Source organism: Oncorhynchus clarkii, unplaced genomic scaffold (genome assembly GCF_045791955.1).
Source record: "Oncorhynchus clarkii lewisi isolate Uvic-CL-2024 unplaced genomic scaffold, UVic_Ocla_1.0 unplaced_contig_8744_pilon_pilon, whole genome shotgun sequence".
NCBI classification, from domain to species: Eukaryota; Metazoa; Chordata; class Actinopteri; order Salmoniformes; family Salmonidae; genus Oncorhynchus; species Oncorhynchus clarkii.
This window is the reverse complement of record NW_027260955.1, coordinates 141,974-152,606: the sequence shown is the minus strand read 5'-3', so window position 1 is coordinate 152,606 and position 10,633 is coordinate 141,974. Positions and strand designations below refer to the sequence as shown.

General features: G+C 45.3%; 1 protein-coding gene across 2 annotated transcripts; it reads right to left on the bottom strand.

Moving 5' to 3' along the window:
- Nucleotides 1-772: 772 nt before the first annotated feature.
- On the bottom strand, nt 773-8,900 carry LOC139402528 (vascular endothelial growth factor D-like). 2 transcript variants are annotated; one of them, XR_011633259.1, is made up of 7 exons: nt 8,055-8,900; nt 3,715-3,964; nt 3,095-3,285; nt 2,287-2,420; nt 2,073-2,191; nt 1,317-1,505; nt 773-1,108 (listed from the first exon to the last, which is right to left on the bottom strand). XR_011633259.1 is itself a non-coding variant. In XM_071146524.1 (6 exons), exons 1-6 carry the CDS (start codon nt 8,154-8,156, stop codon nt 1,369-1,371), a joined length of 933 nt encoding a protein of 310 aa, XP_071002625.1. In that variant the 5' UTR covers nt 8,157-8,900; the 3' UTR covers nt 773-1,368. The 2 variants fall into 2 exon arrangements, 1 of the variants encoding a protein (XP_071002625.1); XM_071146524.1 differs by having other exon boundaries at nt 773-1,505.
- Nucleotides 8,901-10,633: the final 1,733 nt, after the last annotated feature.

The following is a 10,633-nucleotide window of genomic DNA, read 5'->3' as shown; positions in this document are numbered from 1 at the left end:
GCTTGCTTTGGCTAATATTAGAAATCTAACTAACGTCAATAGCTGTGTACAATGTAATTGTTTGAAAGGGAAACTCACATCTAAGTTACTACTTTGAGAGATTGTACTCCCTTATTTCTGCTTACCTATTATAAAATGACAACAAGCTAGTTAACTTACTTTTCCACTGTCAAAGCGATGTTTCCTGAAGCATTCAGCCCTGCTCTGAAAGAACTCCCTGGGTTTACCATCATGCTGTGGATGTTTGGTCAGAATGTGTTGTTTTAATGTGAGAGTCTCATTACTAAGCACTTCCCTGGACAAAAGACATTGTGTGCGCTCCTCGTTATTTCTCAAAGTTGGTATGAAACCAAGAGAAAGAAACGTAGCGTTGTATTTGAGTTTAATGACGATTGAGCTGTCAGAATTTATGGCTAGCTTGACTACATTTGATGACAGCTGGCGAGTGAGAATACCGAGTCATTGGCTGACGGCGCATCATCTGCTGCTGAACTACAGCGCTGCATCGTTGTTGGTCGCGGAGTGATCTTCAATTAAAACTGCAGAAAAAAAGATCCGGTAAACCGCGAAGCACACTGGCTTCTCACTCTCAGTCGCGCAGCTGCCGAACTGACACGACTGCTTAGCAGACAGAGCGCAATGAACACAGACCATTTGTACTTGGCCAAATCAATTCCAGGAATTAATGAAATAATGATACATTTGCTCTAACACGTCGCGACCCACCGTTAACAGGTCTGGTCGCGACCTATACTTTACAAGGTGAGAGAACTTTGAACAAAACGGTTAAAACTTTAATTATAAATATGAAGGATAGACACCGAAAGGACAAACTTCGATTATATTTACAAAATGTTGGCAGTAATTATTACAAAAATATTGTTATTTAGCGTAAAATACATGTTCAGTGCATATAAATACTAATTATTTACATATGTAAATAAAACATGTAAAACGTCATGTATGTAGGTTAGAAAGATAAACTATTTTATTTGAAGTTAGATATATAAATAGCGATATAAATTAAATTATGAACTTTTTCACTGCTTCCAAACTTCAAAGCCAAGCAGATGTCAAAGGTTATATTCTTTTTAGTAATCACTGGCATCTGCGGATCAAAAGAACGAAAAGGTGTTATTACATGTGTTGTGGTATGGCTGTTCAACCACGGTCTCTGAGGACCCAAACATTCCTGATGTACATCAGGGACTGATTCATTCAGACCTTGAACGTCAGCTGATACATTTATCAATGAACTACTATCAAAACGATCAAACTAACTAGTCGAAAGGGGCGTGTCTCAAGTTGCATTCTACCTGCGAGAGGCTTGGTTGAAGTGTTGTTTGTTGTTAGCACGGGCAGTATGGTTCAGGTGACATGCAGGGTAGGATGATCTGGGTCCTGGGTTAAGGTGGGCTGCGGGGACAGTGTAGTGCGGTCTGGGACACAGTCACACCTGTCAACATCTATGTCACAGTCCACCGTTCTCATATTGGGAGAGAAGTCTGGAACAAACAGAGAGAAAAACATAGGAATGACTTAATATTACTACAGGGACCAGACCAGGGAAAATGGAGCGAGAACAAAACATCAGAATAACCACTTCCTACAGAGGCTATATAATATCCTGAATAACACCCTGATTTAGCATCCCCAGCGCATTACAATGGAATGGTCCCCAAAGTGCAAACACTGCCCAAACCCGGTGCTGCATACCAGCTAAATCTAGTGCATCTACTGGGCTGGATAGTTGATACATCTACCAGTGGTAGACTAACCTGGTTGTTTAGTGGAGGGGTAGGACACAGTGGTAGACTAACCTGGTTGTTCAGTGGAGGGGTAGGACACAGTGGTAGACTAACCTGGTTGTTCAGTGGAGGGGTAGGACACAGTGGTAGACTAACCTGGTTGTTCAGTGGAGGGGTAGGACACAGTGGTAGACTAACCTGGTTGTTCAGTGGAGGGGTAGGACACAGTGGTAGACTAACCTGGTTGTTCAGTGGAGGGGTAGGACACAGTGGTAGACTAACCTGGTTGTTCAGTGGAGGGGTAGGACACAGTGGTAGACTAACCTGGTTGTTCAGTGGAGGGGTAGGACACACATCGGTCGGCCATGCAGTCCCAGATCAACCCACTGGCACACAGACGCCTGGAGTCCTCTGATTTAGAGAGCTGACGCATCGGAGAGCACCTGCAACCAAACACACAGCCTGGTTAGTGCTAAGGGTACGACTAGCGAGAGTGTGTGTGTGTGTGTTGTGTGTGTATCTGTACATCTGGACTCACCCGTTCCTCCTGTGAGAGCGTATATGGGCTTGCCGTCGGATCAGGGGTGGTTCCATACACTTACACTCTGTGTGATTGGCTACCTTTATCAACACCGGCTCAGGTCCGTATTTGAACGGTATCACACTCAGCAGCTGCAGGACGGAAAGTGTCAGAACACATTAGTCCGGTTCTGGAGTCAGAGATCCACTTTGTAGAGAGAGATGTATTTTATTTGACTCATTCATGGCCCAATGATGTGCATAGTGTACATTACGTAGTCTGGACGTTCTGTATATATTCACATTCTCCAAAATCCTTGTCATTTAGGAGCACTTATCATAATCACAATTGTCTTAAAACATAAATCAGGGGTCCCCAACTATAGCCGCGGGATGATTTTTGTTGGAGCGGATGATCAGGGGGCCGGAACAATAGCCACGGGGTGATGTTTGTTGGAGCAGATGGTCAGGGGGCCGGAACATTGTTAGAATCATTTGTACACCGCAAACATCCAAAAAGAGGTTGTATTTGAAAATAGACATCATTTCATACATTGATTACATTGAGACATGATTAAATATCTCTTTTTTTTAATTAGTAGGAATACTTGGGAACAGATTTACTAAATTAAACACATTTTTAGCTGAATTCCTGGGGATTTTAAAGGTATTTTTTAGACCAAAAACTAAAATCATATTTTTAAAAAATGCCTGTTGTCTGTTGCCGACCCCTGCCAGAAATGATTGCCATTTATTAAGAATAATATTAATAATGCGTTTTATTTGTAATACACCTTCTAACAGATATTTAAAGAGGAAATGCTCACTGTTTTATTAACATAGGCAGTACTTGTGTTTCTGCACGATACACCCTCTTTGTTGCAGCATCCGTTGCACCTGAAGACGGACACGCAGGGGGGCTTGAAGAACATGGAGGTCGTGGTGCCCAGTTCCTTTGCCACGTCTACACACGTCTCTCTGGGCGTGCACTGGGTCTTCTGCCATTCATCATCTATGGCTAATGATCACATACACACAACACCAACAGTTACACACAGAACAAAACTAATAGCAACCATAGAGACTTGCTTTGGCTACCGTCTGGGTACACTCACATTCTAACCACAAAACATGCATTAGCAACCTGGAATGAATGTCTTGGCTTTTGCTTGGAGGGTTAACACAGTCTCGAGAAGACCCAGGGTTCAAACCAGTCTGTCTCATACTTTATGACTATCTCCAGGGAGAACATTGAATAATGCCCAGCCTTTAGCTCAGAGGTCTAACACATTGAGCAAGTGCACAGTAGACGCAGATATCGAACCCACATACCTTTGAGTATCCCGAGGCTGTATGAGCCAGCAGCATAGCTCAACAAACAATACCAAAACTTTAGCTTAGAGAGCCAACACAGTTTTGAGGAGACCCAGGTTTCGAACCCACATACCTTTGAGTATCTCCAGGCTGTAGGATGCTACAGCGTAGCGCGTGGAGCGGTGTGATCCAGCGGAGGAGGAGGAGGAGGAGGAACGGTGGTTGGGCTGCTGAGAGGAAGAGGATGAGGGAGACGTCTCCAGGTGTTTGAGTTTTAGACGACACTTCCACAGCTTCCAGTCAGGGAAATCTGTCAGCATGAGCAGCTCGTCCAGACTGGAGGCCGAACGCACATCCCTCTCCCACTTCTCCTGGTTGATCACCTGCAGGGAGCAGAGGAGGAGGACACAAAACATTTAATGGTATATGTTGTTTTAAAGACAGGATAGAAAATAAGCTCCAACACGCTGGTAAAATATTGTTAGTTGGTTTGTGAGAGTCAACAGTCTCACCACAAGAGGGCAGCACTCTTACATCCAAGTTAGGATTAACTTTCGATGCGATTGAGGCCGGTTTACAAGGACTGGACTGAGCTGATGATACATGCAAGTCAGTCTGATTCCTCACACTCACATCCACCTCTGACTGTGCTATTATTGCCCAACGCCAGGTCCCACAGACCATTAACAGCTGTCCTGGGATTTAAGACTATCATCATTTAGATCACAACAGATACAAAAACAATCAGTGCTTCTGTGTATTATAGTATTATATCACTACAGTATTAATAGTACCACTGTATTGTAGTATTAAAGTACTACAGTATTATAGCACTACATAGTATAGTACTACAGTATTATAGTACTAAGGTAGTGTATTATTATAGTAGTACAGTATTAGAGTACTATGGTAATGTAGTATTATAGTACTACAGTATTATAGTACCACAGTATTGTAGTACTACAGCATTATAGTATTATAGCACTACAGTAGTATAGTACTACATTATCGTAGTATTATAGTACTACAGTATTGTAGTATTATAGTACTACAGTATTGTAGTATTATAGTTCTGCAGTACTGCGGTATTATAGTACTACAGTATTGTAGTATTATAGTACTACGGTAATGTAGTATTATAGCATTACAGTATTATAGCACCACAGCATTGTAGCACTACAGTATTATTGCACTAAAGTATTATAGTACTGCTGTATTGTAGTATTATAGTACTGCAGTATTGTAGTATTATAGTACTACAATATTGTAGAACTACAGTATTATAGTACTACAGTATAATAGTACTACAGTTTTATAGTACTACAGTATTGTAGTATTATAGTACTACATTATTATAGTACTACAGTATTGTAGTACTACGTGTGTAATCATTACTTCTTCTCATTCCCATGACTGTTCATAGCTGGGATGAGAGGATGCCCATTGTACCCCAAATGCACAGTAGATCCCCTGGCATCAGCCCATAGACAACATAACAGCTGCGAATGTGGAGTTGGCTGGGGTGGCATTAAGGGATAGTGGGGGGCAGGAGTTCCCAGGGTCCACCTGTTGAGGAGCTCTAGGAGCTATGAGAAGACAAGCCTCCTCCTTCCCATGGAGCAGAGGATGGAGGAGAGACACAGAATATTAGGAGACCTAGCTACTGTTTCCCACAGAGACAAGCTTACAACTGCTGCTGCACATGCTAGTGCAGATAACAAGCAGGTAGGCCACAAACTAACTAATATACAGTACTACTGCAGATAATAAGCAGGTAGATCACTAACTAATATACAGTACTACTGCAGATAATAAGCAGGTAGATCACTAACTAATATACAGTACTACTGCAGATAATAAGCAGGCAGATCACTAACTAATATACAGTACTACTGCAGATAATAAGCAGGTAGATCACTAACTAATATACAGTACTACTGCAGATAATAAGCAGGTAGATCACTAACTAATATACAGTACTACTGCAGATAATAAGCAGGTAGATCACTAACTAATATACAGTACTACTGCAGATAATAAGCAGGTAGATCACTAACTAATATACAGTACTACTGCAGATAATAAGCAGGTAGATCACTAACTAACATGCTATGTTACTGCAGATACTCCACAATAATTGATAGACGTGTGTTGTGTGATCTCTCTCAGTGCCCTACAGGCCAACATGGAGAAAGGGAACAGTCATGTGTACAACTCCAAACACATTGGAGGAGACCGGTCTGGTGTTACAGCTGACCAGTCCTATGGAGCTGTGGCTTCTTCCCTGCCTCCACTTATAGTGTTCAAATCATATTTACACTAAATTCACTCTCTGCACACTATTACCCCCAAAAAACGAAGACATTACATTATGACTGTGTTGGTGTAATGTCAATGTAACAACAAAATGTTGCAATTTAAATAGTCTATTGTTGCCAATTGTAAAAGTTCAAAATCATAAAAACCTTTTAAACATTTACAATATAAAAAGGGTGGGGTCGGATTTGTTGAGACAAATAACGAGGGAATAAGGGACTTCCATTCATTTACGAGACGGGAAACCCACAGAACAGATGGAGAGTTGAATAAACAACGGAGAGGAGAGGGGCCGGGTCAGAGGCGGGGCTGGGTCAGAGGCGGGGCCGGGTCAGAGGCGGGGCCGGGTCAGAGGCGGGGCCGGGTCAGAGGCGGGGTCGGGTCAGAGGCGGGGCCGGGTCAGAGGCGGGGCCGGGTCAGAGGCGAGGCTGAGGAAAAGGACTGTCGTGTAATATGAAACATGTCAAACAGAAACAGTTTGCTTTCATTTCTTCCAGTCGTTGTAACGACATGAGCCGCCACTGATCTGTTCAATATGTGAAGATTGTGACGTTAGGGTGTAGCTGGATGCTTCCTCTATGTGAGGATTGTGTCGTTAGGGTGTAGCTGGATGCTTCCTCTATGTGAGGATTGTGTCGTTAGGGTGTAGCTGGATGCTTCCTCTATGTGAGGATTGTGACGTTAGGGTTTAGCTGGATGCTTCCTCTATGTGAGGATTGTGACATTAGTGTGTAGCTGGATGCTTCCTCTATGTGAGGATTGTGTCGTTAGTGTGTAGCTGGATGCTTCCTCTATGTGAGGATTGTGTCGTTAGGGTTTAGCTGGATGCTTCCTCTATGTGAGGATTGTGACATTAGTGTGTAGCTGGATGCTTCCTCTATGTGAGGATTGTGTCGTTAGTGTGTAGCTGGATGCTTCCTCTATGTGAGGATTGTGACGTTAGTGTGTAGCTGGATGCTTCCTCCATGTGAGGATTGTGTCGTTAGTGTGTAGCTGGATGCTTCCTCTATGTGAGGATTGTGACGTTAGTGTGTAGCTGGATGCTTCCTCTATTTTAGGATTGTGTCGTTAGTGTGTAGCTGGATGCTTCCTCTATGTGAGGATTGTGTCGTTAGGGTGTAGCTGGATGCTTCCTCTATGTGAGGATTGTGACGTTAGTGTGTAGCTGGATGCTTCCTCTATGTGAGGATTGTGACGTTAGGGTGTAGCTGGATGCTTCCTCTATGTGAGGATTGTGTCGTTAGGGTGTAGCTGGATGCTTCCTCTATGTGAGGATTGTGACGTTAGTGTGTAGCTGGATGCTTCCTCTATGTGAGGATTGTGTCGTTAGTGTGTAGCTGGATGCTTCCTCTATGTGAGGATTGTGACGTTAGGGTTTAGCTGGATGCTTCCTCTATGTGAGGATTGTGTCGTTAGGGTGTAGCTGGATGCATCCTCTATGTGAGGATTGTGACGTTAGGGTGTAGCTGGCTGCTTCCTCGTAAACCAGACAGACAAGGAGTTTTCTTTTCCCTCTTCTGCAATTTAGACCCAGGGGAAAGCAGGGCCCCAAGGGGAGAGATATCGGGAGATTGAGTGAGGGGGGGGGGGGGGGGGGGGGGAGAGACAGACAGCGAACAAGAGAGAGGAGAGAGCGAAGAAGAGCAAGAGAAAGAGAAAGAAGTGATTGATAATTTAGGAAGTTGAAACGCTCCTCTTTCCAGGTCGGTAAGATTTTGTTAATGGTGACGCATGCATTTGCACTTCCAATACATTTGCACCGTTTACATAAGAGGCACACACACACACACACACTGCTCATTAGACCATGTCAGCTCTGATCTTCATGGACAGCTCACAGGTGGTGTGTGTGTGTGTGTCTCCACGCCCCCTGCCAACTGGTCAGCGCTTGTTTTATTAGAGTTGTGAGTTGTAAGGAGAGTTGATTCAGTTCATAAGAACACAAAGATGGACTCAAACCTGGTGCCTCCAGTGGGAGACATGTGTCCCCATTTGATGACATACCGGTTATTAATAAATAGCTTCTTGATGACGATGACTCGTGCATTTAATCCACAGAATAAGAGCCTGAGCAGAACATGAGTTGCAGATGAAACAGTGCCTGGTCTGGACATTGAAGCCACACAGAAATGAAGTGCATAGACACCGGACACTTACCCTGAGAGAGCTGGGATCATCTTGAACCTTGTTTGGCATTCCCAAGTTCAACCTCACCAACACCAGCATCATTCCAACACCGGCAGCAAGCATCCTCTGCATCCTCTGGTTCAATGCTGTATCTCAGTCCCTTTTGTGTTCAAAGTTCTCCTTCTGTCTCTGTACGGTGAATTTTCAGTCTCTGGACAGAAGTTGTATAACAGAGAGCCGTTTCTCTCAGGGTAATCCCCTGTAACAGAGAGATGTTTCTGTATTGGGTAATCCTCTATAATAGAGAGCAGAGCCAGAGGAAGGAGTCTCCTCTCTACAGACCAGCCCCTCTCAGACCGGCGCTGACTCCTCAGACCACACACAAGCTCCTGTCACAGTCCCTGTGGTTACGGACACCTCTCCCTCTCTCCCCCCGGGTCACAGACTCTCTCTCTCTCCCTGGTCACAGACGCCTCTCCCTCTCTGTCTGGCCACAGACACCCCAGAGCAAATGGAACAGCTAAAGAGGATTTAAAACACCTCTACCTCTCTCTCTATCCCCCCAACTACACACAGCAAGGACACTTAGAGTTTCACTCAGTCACTTGAGACTGCCTCAAGGACTCTTAAGACTGTCTCTCTATTGGTCCAACTACAAGCAAGGACTCTTAAGACTCTCTCTATTGGTCCAACTACAAGCAAGGACTCTTAAGACTCTCTCTATTGGTCCAACTACAAGCAAGGACTCTTAAGACTGTCTCTCTTTCTTTTGCCTGTCTTGACTATCCCCTCTCTTCTCTTCTCCCCAGTTAGTCCAGACCTCTTCAGATCTCATTATCTACTGTGTCTCAGCCTCTGCGTTAAAGGGCCTGCTTGTCACATCGAGCGAGCATGGCGCCGCACTTAGTTCCCGTCCTTCAGGGTTGAGAGGGCTGTCTGTCTGTCTCTCTGTCCCCACCATGTCATCCTGGCTCTGTCTGTCCCTGCCTTGTCTCCCTGGTTCTGTCTGTCTGTCTGATGATGCCTTGCTCTGTCTGTCTGTAAGTCTGTTCTGTCTGTCCCTGCCTTGTCTCCCTTGTTCTGTTTGTCTGTCTGATGATGCCTTGCTCTGTCTGTCTGTAAGTCTGTTCTGTCTGTCCCTGCCTTGGCTGTTAAATCCAAAGCCACTGTATTTCCACAGAGTTCAGCTTATCTGGAGCAGCATGAACATGTGTTTTAAATGTGATCCAGACCTCAGCTACGCAGCATGGATACATGGGCCAGGGAGGGACGCTCCCACCCTCCACCCCACCCCTATCCCATCCCAGCCAAAACTCACTTCCCACTGGGCACAGACCTCATTTCAACGTCTAATTACGAGGAAACATTGATTCAACCAGTGTGTGCCCAGGGGTTTGATTGTCTGCGGAGGGAGGGATGGAGGGAGAGGAGATGTGATAGAGAGGGAGGAATGGAGGGAGAGGAGAAAGAGGAGATGTGATAGAGAAGGAAGGAGGAGGGAGAGGAGAAAGAGGAGATGTGATAGAGAGGGAGGGAGGGAGGAGGAGGGAGAAACATGAGATGTGATAGAGAGGGAGGGAGGGAGGAGGAGGGAGAAACAGGAGATGTGAGAGGGAGGGAGGGAGGGAGGAGGAGGGAGAAACAGGAGATGTGATAGAGAGGGAAGGAGGGAGGAGGAGGGAGAAACAGGAGATGTGATAGAGAGGGAAGGAGGAGGGAGAGGAGAAAGAGGAGATGTGATAGAGGAGATGTGATAGAGAGGGAGGAATGGAGGGAGAAACAGGAAGAAACAGGAGATGTGATAGAGAGGGAGGGAGAAACAGGAGATGTGATAGAGGGAGGGAGGAGGAGGGAGAAACAGGAGATGTGATAGAGAGGGAGGAATGGAGGGAGAGGAGAAAGAGGAGATGTGATAGAGAAGGAAGGAGGAGGGAGAGGAGAAAGAGGAGATGTGATAGAGAGGGAGGGAGGGAGGAGGAGGGAGAAACATGAGATGTGATAGAGAGGGAGGGAGGGAGGAGGAGGGAGAAACAGGAGATGTGAGAGGGAGGGAGGGAGGGAGGAGGAGGGAGAAACAGGAGATGTGATAGAGAGGGAAGGAGGGAGGAGGAGGGAGAAACAGGAGATGTGATAGAGAGGGAAGGAGGAGGGAGAGGAGAAAGAGGAGATGTGATAGAGGAGATGTGATAAGAGAGGGAGGAATGGAGGGAGAAACAGGAAGAAACAGGAGATGTGATAGAGAGGGAGGGAGAAACAGGAGATGTGATAGAGGGAGGGAGGAGGAGGGAGAAACAGGAGATGTGATAGAGAGGGAGGGAGGAGGAAGAAACAGGAGATGTGATAGAGAGGGAGGAGGAGGGAGAAACAGGAGATGTGATAGAGAGGGAGGGGAGACCCGCTGTTTCGCAGTACGAGACGTCATTCTGCCAGATGCAAATGGCCCTGAAATGTGAGACGTGGTTGGTTTCCCTCCTTCTCGTAACAGATACCTGCATCTCCTCTGAGGTCTGTCCAAGGACATAATGACTGGAACTAATCAGTGGTTCCATTAGATCGCTTCTGGAGACATCACGGCAGGATAGTTTTATTGAGGTTAAATTAAAAGTGCC